A 20,041-nucleotide genomic window follows, 5' to 3' on the forward strand; every position below is an offset into this window, starting at 1 on the left:
CAGGTTTTTTGTTTTTTTTATTACAGCAGCTTCTTTATTTGTGTTATATAATATATAGTAAGTACGTTCCTAAACTAACAGATGTTTCCTATATTCATTGTTATAATCAATAAGGCACATGTATTGGACTGACTCAGGCACAAATCGTATAGAAGTATCTAAACTGGATGGACGATACAGGAAGTGGCTTATATACACACAGATTGATCAACCAGCAGCCATTGCACTCAATCCAGAACTGGGGTAAGTGTTACATTTCTGTAAGCCTGTGGAAAAGGCAGCTGCAGCAGAACTTTCCAGACTCTATTTTGTCTGGTTTAATTGTTTTCAGTTATCGACACATTGACAGGCTTTGACATCTGTTCATTTTATTGATTGTGCAGTATTAGTTTGTTGGTTAAAGATTAATTCCTCCCAAGATTGACCATCCATCCAATTACTCACTATTTATGATCCTATCTACTTAGTATAATATAGTAAGTGCCCAGTAAATAGTATTCTCAGGAATGACTGGAGTCACATGCTTTATAGAAATTGTTTTTATCTTGTTAGCAGATAAACAAAATAGATGTAAATGTATGTAATGCTGTTTTGATATCATTTCGGTATTTACTTTCAAATATAAGTTTTAGGTGGAAAATGTAAAAGAGCACTGTACATTGGAATAATGTTTGAATATTGTCCCCTATGCAGAATTATGTATTGGACAGACTGGGGAAGACAACCTAAGATTGAACATGCTTGGATGGATGGACAGCAGAGACAGGTACTCGTTTCAGAGGACCTTGGTTGGCCCACTGGCCTCACCATCGATTATATCAATAACAACCGGATTTATTGGTGTGACTCCAAGGAAAATGTCATTGAATCCATCAAAGCTGACGGGACAGACAGACGGACTGTTTTATCTGGAGGTGAGAAAATGTTTAACGTGCTTACACAGTAGGGTGATGCAAAACGTTTTTGTATGTCCAGAACAGCATCCCATCGCAGTCATCATGAAAACATCTCTCGGCTTTTGTGGCTAGAGAAAACTAAAGCTATGGTTTTCTGCACTATGTATTGCTATAAGTGAATTAGTCTGGTAGTCCTGTTCCACCTTTTCATACAGTTGTGGCTCTAAAGACAGCAGTATGCCCGTTTAATATTGTGATTTTCAGATGCAGTTACAGTATTAAAATATATATTATTTTCTTTTTTTTGCCATATTAATAATTTTTTCACATTTCTTCAGCTTGTAATAAAATACCTCAGCAGAGTTTTTATTCAAACAGTGTTTAAAATTAAACACCTTATATGTCTATAAAAAGCCATGCCAGAAATGATTTAGGTAGGCAAATGAGTCATAAAACCATTGTGTGTTACACACTGCTAAGTCTAAGGTGGACATTAGACTTCCATAACTCCTGGTCATAAAATGGTTAAACTTGAACTTTAAAGAGGATATTTCGTTTATTCCATGTTATGGGGAAGCTACCAAAGCTTAGGACTATTTTGTTGGATCTTGTTTGCCTGTCTTATTACAAACCAAATGTTACCCTTGGGTAATTGGCTTTGCATTAAAATATACTGGGGGGATTTATCAAAACTGGAGCAGACCAAATCTGGAGCAGTTGTCCATATAAACCAATTAGCTTCTCTTTTAAGTTTGTTCAGTTAAGATTTAACGATTAAACAGAGAAGCTGATTGATTGTTATGAGCAACTGCTCCAGATTCAGTCCACTCCAGTTTTGATAAATCCCCCTTACTGTATTTTAGTTATTTCATTTATTTTAGGGAATAGCTAGTAAGTTTATAGTAAAGCGGATCAGACTAACTAAAAGCCTAATGGTTTTTGGCCTCTGATTCATTACATTCTTGCCAGTCAGACACTATGGGGTCTATTCACAAAGCTGCCGAAGGATCTGGCCGTAGCTTCGGCCGATCCTTCGGCTAGCTTCGAAGTGGGATTTGCATTATTTGGTCATTTGAGTAAGTTTAGTAGAACTGACCATGGGGGCAGATGCAGTGTGAACTGATTGTGGAGAAAAGAATGATAAACATGATTTTATGATGTGGAGTTTGGGGGGTTGTGCAACTAGAAAAGCTAGTCAGCTTACAATGTGATGGGCCAGTAGCTTTTAAGGAAGCATGCTCTACTTTACCAAGTAATACAAGTAAAGACACAAAAAAAAATAAAGCAGTGATGGCAAACTCTTTCAAAGTTTTCAGTTTCTGTTATTGGTGCACGTCAAGTTCAAACTTGCGGAAATGACTGCTTTCAAGTATGTACTGAAATTACATTGTCCATTCTCTATGCAGATCTGGGCAACCCTTATAGCCTGGATGTGTTTGAGGGCCACTTGTACTGGACCACCAAGGAAAAGGGAGAAGTGTGGAAAAAAGATAAATTTGGGTCAGGTTCTAAAGTGAAGGTGTTGACCATAAACCCTTGGCTTACTCAAGTGCGGATATACCATGCTCATCGCTACAATCATACAGGTAACTGTTAATCCTTTCACTTTTTATGTAAACATTTTATTATTGTTGTTCACATGTGTGTTAGGATTGTGGTGTGAGCCCGAAGTGACGAGGAGGACCTCCCTTGCAACCCCGTCTGATGACCACTGGGGTTGAGAACAGTGTGCTCAGCCAGGGGATGCACGGGTGCCGGATGCGGATCCTGGGTCACAGGGTTGATTGGTGACCTGACAGAATAGTCTGCCGTGCTTGAAGGGGTAAGCCAATGGGAGCGTCAGAGACAAGCCGGGTCAATAACAGGTGGGTGGCAAGGTACAAAGGGTTAATGCAGGGAGAGCGTCCAGAGACAAACCAGGTCAATTCAGTAATAGCCAGTATCAATAGGATCAGGGACAGGAGCAAGGCAGGAAGAATTAGCCAGAATTAATAGGAACAGGGACAGGAGCACAGCAGGGACCTCCAGTGCTGGCTGAAGATCACTCAGCACTGAATTGGCGTCCTGAGGTGCTCAATATAGGCGCGTTCCCGCACAGGGACTCGGAGCGGGGCTCGGCATGTCCCACGGACCGGGACCTGACAACATATGACCTCTATGCACATACTGTATACAAGCTTAGGGCTGTGTTATGCTATCATATCTGCTCCTGTTAACACTTTGTTAATGGCAGAATCAGCAAAATGCAACTTCTACTTAAACTAATGGATGTCACTCCATCGTTATAGACTCTCGATTACTAGCTAGGGAAAAGCATCAGAGTGACACCTCCCTTGTGTGTACAGCAAAGAAATGAGTCCTAGCCATTCTGCCACTGCCAAGTTGACACTACAGTAGCAATAGACTGGCTAGTGTGATTTGAGTTGTCATTTTCAAGGTGACACACTGGGGTTGATTTACAAAAGGCAAATAGGCTGTTCACTTTGCAAGCGAATTTGCACTTTGCAGGGAAAATTTTCCCTTAATTTAGCGAATGAGAAGAAGCTCTGCTGACTTCCATCATCCAATCATGTGCAAGCAAAAATCCTTTTTTTAACTTTCTTAGCACATGATTTGGTATTATTTGCAAAGGCAATTGTCACCACCTTCACCAAGCAAAGGAAAACTTCCCCGGCAAAGTGCAAATTCCCTTGCAAAGTGAACAGCCTTTTTACTTACCCACTACGTCTACTAAGATCCACAGCTCCATAATTCCGGAAAAAAAAATATTTTAGCAATTCAGTACCTAAAATATTCATTTTAAAATTAATTATTACATTTGAAATGAAAGTTTATGATTTAAAACAAGCAAGATTTTTTTATAATGACCTGTTGACACTGGGATTTCATGATGAGGGTTTGGCTATACAGTAATCAAACATTTTAGTAACAATGAAATCCTAAAATTTCCCCTGAAACATTGGCCTTCAAATTTGTGTAAGGGAATTTAATTTTTACCAACTAAAGAACAGCTTGCACCTCAATCAGTTTTCATTCTTAAACCACAGAGGGCTACATAGAAGCAACGAGAGGAACACATGTGGCCCAGTTTAATATGCCTGCATTGATTTGAGTTTTTTCACTGAAGGGTGGATGAAGTTCATCAGGAGTTCTTATAAAACTTTTTGAAAAAATTGTTGCCACTGAACATGAGCATTCAGTATGAACACGTCAGAATCTGCACCCAGGATTAGTGAATTATCGGATTTATATCAGATGAACTCCTTTCACCCTGCAGTGAAGTAACCTCAGCTTGTTTTGAACCTAGGTTTAAACAGAGCACAAGCCCTCAGTATATGTTCAGCCCCGTTATTGAGACATCAGTGCTCATTTTAAGGGAGGCAGTATCATTTTTACTTATTAGTTCATGTTGTTGCATCCTTTTTTTTTCAGTTTCCAATCGCTGCAAAGATGTTTGCTCCCACTTATGCTTGCTGAGACCAGGAGGGTACACGTGTTCCTGTCCCCAAGGGGCCCGCTTCATGGAGGGCAGCACCACAGAGTGTGATGCAGGTATTTCACAACATGTACATTAACACCAGTACATCCACAAGTTTCTACTGGTTATTGGGGTAGATCAGCCCCAGGCGACTGAGATATGCTGCCAAGTTACATCCATACAGCCCTCTCTTTCAAATGGGTCTTCAACCAAAGCTGTTCTTTAAGGTTTGGATTGAGTGGGAAAGGGATATGATCTCTGTCCGATTTCTAATACCCAAACCATAGAAACACAAGAAAGGAGTGCCAGACCAAAAAGATGAGAGTCCAAGATATCTTTAATTGTTCATAGATTGGTCAAATAAAAACAGCCAATGTGTTTTTGGCCCAAACCACACCTTCTTTCTACAAGAATAACCATTGTCAAAAGACCATTGTCACCAGGACATTTCACAGTTGTAACCGGGCATATGCTATAAAAGGGATACCTGTTTTGGTGACAGCTGTTGCTTTTGAGAGATTTCCACTCACTTCCTGTTTTGTTAAACAAGAAGTGAGGAAACCTCTCCTTACTGGGAACAGACAAATTAAGAAGTTGATGGAGGTTGTAACTTTATCCTGCTGTGTTCAAAATGAAAAAAATTGATCTAACGCTCTACTTCCACCAATAAACTTGCCCCCATCCCTTATTTGGACCTGGTTGTCCATGTCAGGGCAGCAACATATATAAAAAACGAATTCCACCAAAAATGTTAATGTAATGTATTAGTAGTGACTCCTGTACAGAACAGATACCTCTTTAAAACCCAGTTAATTAAGTTCTGTTTGAAATCTTCAAATCTTGAAGATTTGGGTGCTGCTTTGCGATGCTCAAAAGAGGAACTTTGCTCCAGTCCCACAATAGTAAAAAATGCAAAAACTGCCACCAATTCCACTTAATACAGCAATACTCATTTCAGGTTTTTAACTACCAGTATCCCAGATTTAACAGTCTTCCAAAAACAGGTCATTTTTCTTTTCTTACAATGCTACGTTTGATTCTAGTTTTACATGTCACATTCTTTACACAATGTAACTGTGTATGTCCCTAAAATAGGCTGTGTCAGAGTGAATGTGTCACTTTTGAGAAACTGAGGTTGATTTACAAAAGGCAATAGGCTGTTTACATAGCAAATGGAATTTCACTGTGCAGGAGAATTTTCACTTATTTTAGTGAATAAGGTGAAGCTCTGATTACTCCCATCACCAGGTCATGTGCAAGCAAAAATACAGTTTTTTTTTAAATTTTTGTACATGATTGGGTGTTCTTTGCAAAACTATTTTCACTATATGCACTAAGGTAAGTGAAAATTCTGTTGAAAAGTGAAAATTCAATTTGTAAAATGAACATGCTCTACTCCTTTAGTAAATCAACCCCTATTCTCACAGTGTTGTAGGATATAATAAAACACAGAGGAAGTTACATTTACTTTTTGAATAGATAAAGCCATTGCCAAATACACTGCAGTACACAATCAGAGATATCTTACCTACCTATTCTGTATATAACCGATTTTATGATAGGATGCGATATCGAGCCCGGAGCTGTTAACCATGTTGTGATCCTGGACACCACAGTTGGTTATTGCTGGTTACTATTTATAGTTGGTAGAGTTTAGCATGAATATTACAGATTTAATAAAACAAATGATTATTGTATCTGCTACAGGAGAAATCCTCTTTTATTAGTGATAGATTCTCTCTAAGCACAGTGGCTTTATTCCCTGCATATGGCACTTAACAGTTGCATGTACTGCTCACTAACATGCATGGCTTTCCATTTTCTTAGCTATTGAGCCTCCCCCAACCATGCCACCAGCATGCAGATGTATGCATGGAGGAACATGCTATTTTGATGAAGTGGGCCTTCCAAAATGCAAGTAAGTTTTGCCTGATAGCTCCTAGTGGTAGCCATTATGTGTTGAAGGGAATGTGTACTGTTTAGATGATTTTAAGATGCACATGTAAATAAAATCATTAAATAAGCTGAGTTGTGTCTGTTCAATGTTTAAAATATATTGCTTTAATGAATAGCTTGTATTAGTGTACTTACATGTGGGAAGACATATTTCCTCACAACATTTGTAGGTTTGGATTCCTGCTCTGCAGTTCTACAAAATTGTTGTGTTTGACTGCTTCTTTTCCCAATAAATGTCTTAGTCAGCTGACTCATTAGAACAATGTAATCCTTTTGCATCTAATATCTTATCTTGAAGAGACACCACCGCCATGTCCATTCAGGGTCTGTGCATATGGCCCTCTTTGACCCACTGATACTCACCGTGCAAGAGCTAACCCGCAGCTCCTTCTGCTGCCATAGCTATGGAAAATACCCAGTGCTTCCAGGCATGGGGCAGCATGTGACCTCATCCCATGTAACAGTGCTCGGTTCTAGCAGGCGATGCTAGGTCTGAGTATTGTGACAGGACTGAGGCAGTGACGTCACAGCTCCTTTTAACATCCAAAACTAGATAACACTGGGGATATTAGGGCTGGCTCCAACAGAAAAAGGGGGGATGGAGGGAAGGCTGGCAAGGTTAGGTTAGTGGGTCCCTTTACATAGTCATTGTCACTCAGGCATGGTGACAGTGTCTCTCTAACAGTAGTTAAAGAGATCAGGGGGTTGGGAAGAAGGGAACTGCAGGTGTAAAGTGCAGGCACCATGGGGTTCACAAACCTGCAGCAGCCTCACAAACTCTCCGGTCACTGGTGAATCTTGGGCAATTCTAAGAAACCTCTGACACTAACAGGTAGTGTCGGAAATTTTTGATAACTCCCACCCATCCCTATTGGCTCATCATTCGGATGTCCAGACATTCAATAACGATTAGGAATGTGCAGGATGTGGGATGGGAAAGCTTTGGCACCGACCATCCAAGATTCAGCCATGACAGCGAGGATTTGGAGGCTACTTCAGCTAGTTGCAGCTATAGGTGCTTGCCCTACAACAGTATTTTTAAGTTTGTCTCCCTGACAGTCTCTTTAATGAGTGAAATAAAGGGTTTCCTCTTGTGAATCAAGAAATGTAATAAATTAAATTAAAAACATTTAAAAATCAAGCATTAAAAATGTAAAAGTTGCATTCAAAATTATTTTAAGTATAGGGAAGGTTCTAGACTGCTACGGTATTCTCCCTACTAGGGCAATCCAACCAAGTCCTTATCATTGCTGCCCTATTTAATGTGTGCATTTGTGTTGGTGGCAAAGTGAGCTGTGTACTTTCAGTCCATCCAGTCTGAACACCTAGAACTAAACTGCTAGCAGAGTAGCATGACAATTTGGAAACAGGGTGCTATCTGCTTTTTATATAATGCAGAGCACCCATTAAGCTCTCTGAAGTGCTAATGATGAATAGACATGTGCACTGCCAAAAAATTTGTTTAGTTTCGTTTTAAATTCGGATATGTGTTATTTCGTTTTTCAGGATTCGGGTGTGAAAGTCAATTCGGATTCGGAATTCGGATTCGGACGAAATTCGGTAGCGTTAGTACGAACGTTCGTTTCGTTTTCTGTTCTTATTCGTTTCTTATTCGTTTCTTATCCGTTTCTTATTCGTTTCGTTCATTTGCAGCAAAAGTGACATTTGAGGGGGAAAAAATATTTTTCTCCTTCTCTAATGTCACTTTGCTCCAACGAACGAAACGAATAAGAAACGAATAAGAACAGAAAACGAAACGAACGTTCGTACTAACGCTACCGAATTTCGGAAATGGAAATTAGGATTCGTTTGCATTCGTTATGTCTGTAATTCGGAATTCGGATACATCCAAATGTCCGAATTTCCGAAAATTCGTCCGAATTTCGATTCGGAACGAAACGAATCGCACATGTCTAATGATGAACCTGTATTAACAACTGAATTTGAGCTGTTGTGAATCTTCTAACAACTCACATGAGCTTCTGCTCCACTGTCCTGTTCATTTTGCTGTCAACCCATGACCAGACAAGGATCTAAAAAGAATCAACACTAGTATGTGACCTTTTATACAGTGTGTTTAGTGCTTGTCCAGCAACCTTTGACACTGACTCTTCATAGATGAAGATGGCCCTGCACCAAGCATGTAAATGGAATGTCTATACAACATCTCTGCACACATATTTGGCATCCACTAAAAATAAACAGGAATCCATTTTTATAGCCGAATATTGTAAATTTGAGATTCAGTTTTACATGTATTGTTTTTTGATTTGCAGGTGTGCTTCAGGTTTCACAGGAAGCTATTGCAGTATAGCATACAGAGCTGGTTTACCTCCAGGGACAGGTACATTCAATGTCATTTAATTTCATCTCATATTTATACTCCATCTACAGCACTAGTGATGATACAACATATGTTGCCATTACTGCATGCTGTAGCTCGCTAGATTACGGCCCAACCCTTATTCAAATATTTAAAATAATTCTAAAAAACACATGTGTTAGGCTTTTATAAAAAGTACCAATCAGGTACATAAACTAAATATAGATTGCTCTAATTGCCCCTTATAAAGAGGATACACACAAGCACTGATAGAGCATCATGCCAGCACTCTGGTTTGCCCTGCTAGAGTCATTGTTGGAGATGAGACATGTTGGGATAGAGTAATGTATTTGGTGCCTTTTTAACCATTATCAAGTATGATAGAAGGAGACTTTTGTCATTAAAAGGGCCTGCTTCTTCTGCTCTCCACTATCCTCTTTGCAAGGTACATTTAGAAGATTGAATATGGGGATTTTATGTAACCAACCTATGTACTTTTTAGATATGACTCTAAGCATTGTGTAGCAGTATTTTAATATTTGAATAAAAGCTTAATGCTATTCCAGTTATGAATGTTATTCCAACCATCCTTGTATTCACAGACTGCAAGTTATTCTGTGGTTGGACAAGGGGAGAGAAATGAATGACCGGCAGGAACTTGCCTTGTCCAATCACATAACGCCTTAGATTCTATTCTGTGAATACAATACACAATGTTTTATCAACCCTTGCAGCAGCTGGTTAACTCACGCATAGGGAATGTACATGCAGTTTTGCTGGTTGTCATCTTTAAATTGGTACTTTCTCATAATGAATACCAACTTACAAAGGTGGACATTTCCACCTTTGTAAGTGATTTTAGTTTTTTTGTCCGGAGGCACAGTGCTGTTTTTCATATTTTATTTAAAGGAGAACTATGACATGAGTGATTTCCACTCATCTCATAGTTCTAAGCCGACCTGTGACAATGAGACTGTCACAGGTCGGCTCAGTAGAACGGGAGGGCAGGGAACACATACCGGATTCCCTCACCTCTCGATCCTGTCACGGCTCTCTGGGAGGGGCTGCATTCCCCTCTCACCGATCCGATCTGCCAGCGCTGACTGGCGGAACGGACGGGGGAGGGGGTGGGTACAGCTGGCTCTGCCTCTAGATAGGCAGAGCCAGCTGTCACTCACGCAGCTGGGCGGATCCCGTCAAAAGAGGCGTGATCCGTCCCGGCTGCGGCGTCTCAGTATACCGCAAGCTGTAGCTCGCGGTATACTGAGCTTAGGGTAACGGGAGGACGCTAGTTTGTGTCCGCCCGTTACCCTTTGGAGAACTATGGGGAAAAACACTGACCCCATAGTTCTCCTTTAATGGACTCTTTCACAAACCAGAGTATTGTATTCTTATTGTACATGCCGTAGATTGTTTTTCGCCTACAGCTTATTGCTGCAAATATTTATATTTTTGTTACTTATTTTTAGCTGCTGTCGCTGTGCTCCTTACTGTGGTTTTGATCATCATCATTAGTGCACTGGTGATTGGCGGCATGTTCAATTACAGACGAACAGGAAAACTGTTGCCGGCACTTCCTAAATTCCCCAGGTAAGAGCATCACGTTACAGAGGCAGCTCCTGTAATTAAATAGAAGAAATATATGCTTGTCTATATTTGGTGTTCTGGGTTCCAGATTTATTGTGATATTTCACACTTGGGTTGACATGTGGGAAATATTATGAAGGAACACTGCAGCAAATTAAACTTCTTCCTTTAACTTAACATTAATGTGGCATTGTAGAGTTTTACTTTCATTTTTAAGTGAACCAGGTAATGGACATTTAAGCACAGTATTTACATATTCTTAGCAAGTAGAAAATAACCTTTAAAAACAACCCCTTAATGACCTCTGTCGCTGGAGGCATTGTGGAGCAAATCATGCTTAAAGCTCACAGCAGAAGTGCTGAAGTTCAGTTCTAGTCGGTTTTATTAGGGGAAAGGAAACAGGAAAGCACAGACCGCAATAAAATATATGGTCATAACTTTTAACTCTTCCCCACTACTAACAATATGTTTCTGTTTCTAACATGCTAACTGTTTCTAACTATATGAGTTATTGCCCTTAACTTCCTGTTCTAACAGGAAGTGAAAACAAAATATATCCTCAAAAGGAAAACATCTGTAAAAGCCTGATGGAGTTTCTAACTTTCTCACAGGTTCATATCATGCAAATAACAATGCAGTCTTAGTCTCAATGTTTTATATTTGAGATTTATATGATAAATATACCCTTAATGCTGAAGCTGAAGGCTATACATTTAGTTTGTGTGCGTCACAAGCCTTTGCAAGCTCAGATATTATCTGGTAAAAGAAGCAGTGACATAATCACTGTGCTGCACATAGCCTGTGCAGAGAGTAGAGGGAGGGTCCCAATATGCCCCGACCCACTACAGGCTGCCTGCACAAGATCAGTCACCTTGCAAAAAAAGAGCAGTTATTGCTCTTTATTACAGGAGCTCCTGCACTGAGGCAAAGGTTAACACTGCATTACTGCACAGATCTGGAAGAAATATACAGGACTCTTATATTTAGGCAGCTACTTTGGAGTTCAGCTTTTTTTGTATAAAAACAGACATGCACATATAGTAAAGCCTCCTGTGTTATATGTACATTGTGAAACATTTAGTATAGTGGGCGGATATCTCTGATTGCTGCAATAGGCCACGCTTCTGTAAGTACACTTCATACAGAGCACCAGCCTACTGTATGTTTGGTTGTGAGTTTAGGATGTGGGGAAAGGGCCTCATTAAGCTGCTGTGAATTTTAATTATCATCACCGAATACTTTAATGACATGTCCTTTATTATTACAGTCTTAGTGCACTGGTGAAATCTACAGAAAATGGCAATGGTGTGACGTTCAGATCTGGAGCTGATGTCACTATGGATATTGGAGTGTCTGAATTTGGTGCCGAGTCTTCCATAGATAGAGCAATGCAAATGGTATGTTTTTATTCACTGTTATCTATTATCTATTATGGAAAATAACATGACAAGCTGTTTATGTAAATTATGTACAATTATAAATAGGTGTGTCTAGGCCTTAAAAGGCTAGGCTACTGCCCACTATATGCTGACAGCGCAGAGCTGCTCTGCAGCTAGGGAAGATCCCAACAATATTGTTGGGATCCCCTCACTGCCTGATTGACAGCTGGCTCTGCCTCCCTAGAGCAAGAGCCAGCTGTGCCCACCCCCACTCCTGTCTGTCCCTCCAATGAGCACTGGAGGAACAGAAAGAGGGGAGGGGGGAGTTCCTGCCGGGAGGTGACTGACAACCCCCACTCTCTGCAAGGGGAAGTCCTGAGCAGAGCAATCAGCGGTTTGTGATCACTCAGTTCTCGAAATATAGAGCCGGCGTGTGACAGCTGCAGTGTTACTGTAACTATTGGGAAAAGTACATTTTACTTTCCCGTTAGTTTTCCTTTAATACTTTCATTATGATGAATAAGCTTGTATCTTTCCAACATAAGTTATCTAACCTAAAGGGTCAGTCTACTCAAAAGTGATATTCTTATTAAAGTTGTAGCCTAGTAGGCCAACTGAGCTTCCTGTATGTCTTGGATACTCCAAGTGTTTTATCTCTTGGCCATAATTACTAAGTCTGCTTCTTCTCATCTTTGCATGTTCCAGCACCTTCCACTACATTCTCTAATTATATAGAAAAATAATTAGAGGTCCGATTGGGGACCTCTCATAATGACCACAGTAGGTGTGCAGACCCAGGAACTAAAACACAGATGTGTAACAATAATAGACTGTCTGAGAGATATAAGAATCTGTAAGGTCGTTTAACTGTCTAGACACCACTAAAAATAATATATCAGTTTTGGGTGGGCTAACCCTTTCACAATTTTAGGCAATATAGCTGGTTTTCTTTCTCATTTACTTAATACCTGTTCATGATTGTTTTTCTAGAGTCCGACCTTCACACTGGATCCTGGGAAGGAACCAATTACATATGAGAATCCGATGTATTCTGACACCAGGGAAGGAGGTGTCAGCGTTGTGACCATCACACAGCCACCAGATGTAAGCTGTCACCTATTTAAAAGCTATGATCATCTTGAACCCACCCACGAACCAATGATCTTTTCATGTTGTGTCCTCTGTCCAAATCTAGAAAAAAATATTTTTTTTTTACTATAGTCCTCAATTACACTTCTCCTTAAGACTCAGTGTTTAAGCATGGCCCCGCACCAAAAGGGATTTCCACCAGAGGTGGAGAAAACAGATCAGCAGGGTTTGGCTCTACTCTTGAGATAATAAGCTGGGGTGAGGGTGTTAGTGTAGATGTATTTAGGTGAAAGCTTAAGGGAGTTGATATTAAAGTTGAAGTTAACGTTGTCCTTTTATATGGCAAAACTAAAAAAACTGAAAAAAATAAACATTAAGGACAACAATGTAACTAGAAAAAATGTTTATGCCACATTTGTCCTTCTATAAAATGTAAGAATTTATCATTTGATTATTTCGATACTGCTATATATTATACAATTCCAGATTAGTTTTTCACTTTGAAAACCAGACAAATTGAGGGCCGGACTTAGAAAGCTCTACCATTCTAATAAATTCTCTTTTTTCAGGTGACTGAAATCAAAAATGCGCAGAAGTTGGATAACTTTGAAAATCCATTATATTCAGCTGACACCCCTCAGACATCAGCAAGCTCTGAAACAACCGAGGTTAGGACACTGCACAAGATATATACATTTTTATTAGAATTATGCACCGCACACAAATACTTTTTTGAGATGTAACTAATCCTCATTTGGATCAGTGTTTGAAATGAGGTCTGTCTGCTTTGCATCCAATCAGCTCCTAACAATCATTGTCATTTACTGGTGGCACAGGACACTTCTGGATCTTCTTCCTTGCTATAAATTAAACTACAACCAGGTCTTATTTCAGCCACTTATAAATGGTGCTCACTATAAAAAGAAAACCCATAGTGCTCTGGGATTCCTTTGCAAGGCTTTCGCTCTATATAAAATCTTTATATGTAAAACATAGTAGAAAATTTATATAAATTATCAGGTTAAATTATAAGCTTAAAGTGAAACGTTACATAGAAATTAAAAATTTGTGAACAGGCAGACTTTTTATTGCAGAAGAGACTTACTACATATCTTCTCCAAAAAATGATGTTTACCTGTCTGTTTACAATATTTTTGACAATGTACAATTCTGGCATCTCCCGGGTGCATTGAGGAATAAACTCCTTCCCCTGAGCATGCATGGGAATTATGTCATCCCATCAAGATGGATGAAGATTTTGAACTGGAAAAAGAGCAGGCGAAGATGTCAGTTCTGGCAAAAGAGCATGTGGATGCTGCATTGCTGGAGGGGAAATGAATATACTGTAGTTCCACCAAAAAAAAAAAATGGGTATAAAAAAGCCATTATAGTTTTCTTTTAAGACAGAATCGGCCTTAAGTTAGAGCATTTTAGTAAAACAGGAGTGTCATAGTACAGGAGGGAGTGTGGCATATAAGCTAACAGAAGCATACCATCATGCTACTTTGATGCTATACTAACAGAATTGAAGAGCTATCAGTTTCATTTCAGCACGCTGGAGCATTTCTGCATTACTTCTACATACTGTTACTGAGCATACAAAAAGTGATCATATATTTAGTAATGAAGACTTTCATTAACATTATAAGTCATTTTATCTTTTTTCAAAAGAAAGTTATATTCTGTTTGAAATGTTGGTTACTCATTTAGTGTCCAGAGGTCACAGAACACAGAAGTGTAGATGCCCTGGTCAAATTTAGTAGCATCAGTGTGCATCAGTTAACTTGATTACAACTCTATGACTAATTTGTTGACACTAATACATTTTAAATTTTTAAAGACATAAAGAATTCATTAGGTGCAGTAATTACAGCATTTAAAAGAGGCAGTGGCCTCTGCAAGATTAAGCCTTTTTTTATTCAATTAAGTAATCACTATATCATAGCTGGCATAGTGATCAGAGGATCAGGAACCACTGCAATTGATCCCTAATCCATTATCTTTAGTAGGGACCAAAGCTGTCAGTGACAGGCAGGTTTGACACCTTGCAGCCTCAACGTAGTTACAGGGGGGTATCATGTTGAAGAACAGTAATGTACAGATTTCTGGCTGGAAGGGGATTGAAACATGTCTCACCTTTTGAGATTCAGTCTGCATGGAGAACATAATGGTTTGGTGACTTGACAATATCCACAGAGAACCAAAATTCGAACATAATGTACTACAGTGTAATATATGTTTTAGGACTACAACAAATGTTGTTCTAAGTTTAATGTTGGCTAAACAAAAATTGAGATATTGCACCTTGTGGCTGGAACTATACTGATTAGACACAGCAAGGCTTATGAGTGGCATGGGCAAAATTAAATCTGAATGCCAGGTAGGCATTAGTTTGCATCCTTACATTGGTCTAGCTTGGCCCAATGTACAGTAAGTATACATATGCTATACCTGATCAGGCACCAGGATCATGTAAAAAACTGTAGTAGCCAGAGCTACTACAGTACTGGCCACAATTTTCCGGGTGCCAGTACTGTGCTGTGCTGAACATCTTCTGCTCTGCCCTGAAAACACAGGGGGTCGCTCACTCAGCACAGCTGTCATTCAGGGAAGGCCTAGTAATTTTCTCAATTAATTCAAGGTGTTCTCTGATTGAACAAGTGGCAGTGACATTATTGTACATATGTAGCTTCCCTTCAGAATGACTTTACCTAAAGCCAAACTGTGTCTTTACATTTCTCAATATTTTACAGCCGGAATCAAAGTGGAATTTCTTCAAGAGGAAGGTTAAACAAAGCACAAATTTTGAAAATCCAATCTACTCAGAGGTGAGCATTTTTTATCATATAAATTTTTATTGGTTTAATCACAGAAGACAATCGACAGTACAGAACATCACAGTATTCGGTGCGCAGACCGTAGCATCGACAAGAGAACCTGTGTTAGCAGATGTTAATCATGGGTTATAGATCTGATAATGGGTGATTATAGATCAAACTCTATTGCTTCGACCGGATAGCTAATGTGGGTACACAGTGGACCATGAGAAAAATGAGAACATACATATTCCAGATATATATACTGCATTTGTTCATATGGTATGGCAACCTGGTGAGATATCAGATAGATGGAAGAGTCAGCCAGTATGTTCTCTCTGAGGAATGCAGAGCAGGAGATGCTCGGGTCTCACTTCCAGATAGCCATGGGAGATGACCCAGCATAGACATCTATAAAATATTGGTTGTGACATCTTTTACAGAAACATTTTGTTTTGCTTCACATTTTTGTTAATAGTTAAGATACTTGAATGCTTTTTTTAAGATTTAACTTCTAAGTTTAGTGTCACTTTAAGCAACATTAGCACACATCAGTTGATGTGACAATATCTCTGAATAGTTTGCATACCTACATAACCTCTTCAAGGCTTTTATTTGATATTGGGTATACTTTTTAAATAAAAACTGCCTTTCTTTAATAATAATCTGACAAATGTGCAACAATTAAAAAACTTTAGGTAAAAGTTTTCCACTTTATATAATGGAATTGTATCTGACATTTGTGGTATGAAAAAGATAAACATTGGCATATTCAGGCTTCAGTGGGAACCAGAGCAGTCAGTGACAGCTGGCTTTTAAAGTAACCATAGCCCCCCCTTCACTTTTCGCCCGGGGCCCGCGCCCCTGCTGCCCCCCCCGGTTGTTACGCCACTGACCATTTGCGCATATTGGCGGACCTTTGGGGGAGGACGTTAATCAACATGTTGACTGCACAGGACATTGTGTGGGGGAACACCAATATACAGACTGTGAGCAGGAAGGGGTTGAATAATGAACTTGAAGCCCAAATACAGACTTTTTTTTTGTCTCTGTTAGAGTAGAGAGGGGTTAGAGCCTGCTGTCTAATTTTATTGATGTCCGCATTTTCTGCTCTTTTTTTAACATCCATCACCTGGACAGGAAGTGAGTGGACATCTCCCTAATGGAACACAGATAGCAATACACTGGACAGAGGTTTTTCCATGCTTTACTAAAAGATGTTGTTATTGCTGTTATTGAGTTCCATTTCGAGAGCTTTCCTTTCACTTCCTGTTATGCCTGAAACCCTTCAAATAGGATGTAAATGATTTCAAAATGTAAAAAAAAAATGTTTTGATTGAAGTTGGGCTTACAGCATGACAATTTTGTGCCACAAAATGTAAAATCGCTCTGTGGCCTTATCTGACTTTCAGCAGGAAGACATGATTGTGGCAAATCACATGTTATTTACAGGTAAAATATAGTGTATTTTCAGCAAGTTATTACTGTAAAGGAAGAAGCAGAGCTCCAATATGTAAATAAAGAAACATGTTTTCCAAGTTTTTCTTTAACCTTTAACACTTAATAAAGTTTAGTACAGACATGCAGGCACGCACACACAAATCTAAACATTTTCCTCAAAGCAAACCTATCTGTAACGTTATACAATTGCATGAATAGAATCTGGACATGTCACAATATACAGCATCTATGCCACCTTCATATTATACCTTCTATCAATACAAAGCAGTCGGTGAGTTCCAGTTTCTGTAGGCTTCCTGCAGCTGATATTTTCCCCATTACTTTCCATGCTTTGCTCCACACTGTGTCAGTATTTGGTGGTGGCCATCTTGGTAGAGATGAGCTTTGCTTCCTCAAGTCAAGGCTGCTCTCTTATGACTGTTCGCCTGATGACTGATGGAGAATTTATCAAACAGCAGCAAGAGAGATCCGCAGAATGAATAAAGCAGAAGCAGGGAGATCCTTACTCTGCAAATCTTCAGATGCAGCCTTCTCTACAGCAAGGAAAGCAGCACAATAGCAACATCACCAAATATAAATCCAAATGTTGTGAGACAGCTATCTTAGGCACAGTACCTTAGATCTGATAGAGCAGACGTATGTATAACTATGAGGTGTAGGCACAGGAATGCCTGGGCACAGGAAGTAATCTGCTATTTTTGGGAATTCCAGGCAAAGGGTTAAAGTTTTAGGGATAATGCTTAGGCAAATAACATTTAATGTTTCATATATAACGCATAACAGCAACTTCACTTTTTGAGTTTTGCTTGCATACACACCTCCTCCTGAGCATGTTGTAGCTGTAAGATTTGGGAAAGGCACAGCACAGACACTGACTGACCTTCAATCATCTTAAGGAAGGGTTAGCACAGACAGTGATTTTCTGTATGTCCGGTTCAGGAGATAAGTTGACTACCATATCAACAGCCCTCTTATCTGCACAAATCGAGACGCAACGTTTCTAAAAAATTTGATTTAGAGACCTAAACACCAGTGCCTCCGTAACTACAAAAAAAAAGCTTCTTTAAACAGCAGCACCTCTTTAATGTGTATTTGCTAATTATTTCAGATGGAAAAAGAGCAACAACAGGAGGCTGAGGAAGACCAATCTCCGTTCACGCCTCCTCCGCCTACAAAGCCGTCACACAAAAAGGAGCCACATCAAACGGCCTTCTCTCCAACAGAGGACACTTTTATAGACACTGCCAACCTTGTCAAAGAAGACTCAGATGTATAACTCATTCTAGTACTTCAATGTCACTTTCTTGCACATGTTTTTATATTGGTCAGGAACATTCATCTCGTTACAGAGTATTTTGGTTTTAGCTGATAGGTGATGTTTTGCCTTTTTTTGACATATGCCAATTCCTATTTTTATGAACAATTATCACAATGTACTATATGTATATCTTTGCACTGAACTTGTCTGAAAATAATATTATAAATATTGTGTATATTTGTAAATTGTCAAAAGAAAGATTATTGATGTCAATGATATGTGAAAACTTTTGGGGGTAGCAATTATTCATGTTAGGAAATTCTAATAGAGTACAGTGAAAGAAACACTAATATGTACAGGGACCTGCTTTAACATCCTCATTTTTGTAATTGTACAGATGTTTATACAGACTGCTGTTCAGAAGATTACCTTTATGTAGCTGCCTCAATTTATATATGTGTATTTGTTCTATTGCAAACATTTTCTGACACTTGTTTTTAGAAAAGTGTTTTAGGCTACTGACTATGCAAACCTTGGAACAATCAGTTGTCAATTAAATCTTTAATTAAATGGCTATTAATTAATTTGACGTTCTTTTAGTTGTTTACTTACCAAGTGGCTGTTTTATGCATCCTGAAAATGACATTAAAAGCAAATTATAGTCTTTTTTTTATCCCTAAACTGTTGTATTGCACTTCTGCAGTCAAATTTGAGAAAACTCCCATTATATGTTTGTAATGTGTTCCTATTCACACAGCATATCTAAAAATATTTTTTTTAATGTATTTCTTACCTTTTAGATGTTTCTTTGGTGAAGGCTTTTGTGCAGATTCCAGGCTTCTCTGAGCAGTTTAAAAGTGAAACTAGAGGGACTTACTTAAACTACTCTCATTAACATACAATGCTTCCTTAACACTTTGTTACAACAGGCAGTGTGCAAATCTGACAATGAACTTTGCCAGCATAGTACAGACAGGTAGTTTAGGGTAAGCATAACTTCCTACAGCCCTCTCCAATCACCTATTTAACAATACATAGAAGGGGGACCTAGGTATAGTTTTTAAGCATGTAAAAAGCACATAAAATGTAAGCAGCAATTTCTTTTTATTTCTTTTTTTAAGTTATGCAATGTGAATGGAAACATGTTACAAATATAAAATTATCCCAATTTGGCTGCAAAAGTGGAAATACACTTTAAAATGTATGCAATCACCAGCTTAGAAGTTATAATGCATTGCAGCTGCTTGAAAGATTAGTTCTTCTGTTCAGCTACCTTTGTGATCCAGGTACTCCTTTCAGACAGCACAGTCGGGTCTGTGACTTTACATTTCTTAGCTGCAGTTAATCAATACAGCTTGGCCACAGACCTGCTCCACCAGCTGATTAGACGATATTGGAGGATCACTGCACTGAGGACATCGCTCCACATTTACAATGAATATACATCGGTGCCTGAAATGCTTGGCTAGAGCATATTAAAATTCAATACAATAACTTCTGAGGGATATTATAACTTAAAGAAGGATATTATCATTTATTACTTATGAGAAATTATAAATTATTACTGCCTGGGAGATAATATTCTTTATCAGTTCCTAAGGCAACACCATAACACATTGCTGCATGAGATGATATTGCTGGCTAGGGAGGATATCTTAATACTTTGCTTGCTGGAATCACATCATAATATATTGCTGACTAGGGGGTATCATCATACATTGCTGTGTTGGGTTGATAACATAATTCATTGCTGACTGCGCTGATATCATAACACACTTCTTGCTGGTGAATGTCAAAA

General features: G+C 38.9%; 1 protein-coding gene across 2 annotated transcripts in view; it reads left to right on the forward strand.

Annotated features, from left to right (window-relative positions):
• LRP2 (LDL receptor related protein 2) overlaps nt 1–18,578 on the forward strand; it is a 138,500-nt gene extending 119,922 nt beyond the window's left edge. The window contains exons 64-75 of one of the 2 annotated variants that reach the window (XM_018568553.1): nt 115–243; nt 694–914; nt 2,303–2,482; nt 4,329–4,448; nt 6,202–6,292; nt 8,607–8,674; nt 10,123–10,243; nt 11,508–11,637; nt 12,610–12,723; nt 13,278–13,376; nt 15,462–15,536; nt 18,094–18,578. In XM_018568553.1, coding sequence (XP_018424055.1) covers nt 115–243; nt 694–914; nt 2,303–2,482; nt 4,329–4,448; nt 6,202–6,292; nt 8,607–8,674; nt 10,123–10,243; nt 11,508–11,637; nt 12,610–12,723; nt 13,278–13,376; nt 15,462–15,536; nt 18,094–18,261 — 1,516 coding nt within the window. In that variant the 3' untranslated portion in view covers nt 18,262–18,578. Of the gene's footprint in view, nt 1–114; nt 244–693; nt 915–2,302; nt 2,483–4,215; nt 4,221–4,328; nt 4,449–6,201; nt 6,293–8,606; nt 8,675–10,122; nt 10,244–11,507; nt 11,638–12,609; nt 12,724–13,277; nt 13,377–15,461; nt 15,537–18,093 lie in introns of those variants that run through there. The other variant, XR_001941840.1, reaches the window with a different exon arrangement.
• Nucleotides 18,579–20,041: the final 1,463 nt, after the last annotated feature.

The sequence above is a fragment of the Nanorana parkeri genome, unplaced genomic scaffold (assembly GCF_000935625.1).
Source record: "Nanorana parkeri isolate BGI_ZX_2015 unplaced genomic scaffold, ASM93562v1 scaffold1206, whole genome shotgun sequence".
In the NCBI taxonomy this organism is placed as follows: Eukaryota; Metazoa; Chordata; class Amphibia; order Anura; family Dicroglossidae; genus Nanorana; species Nanorana parkeri.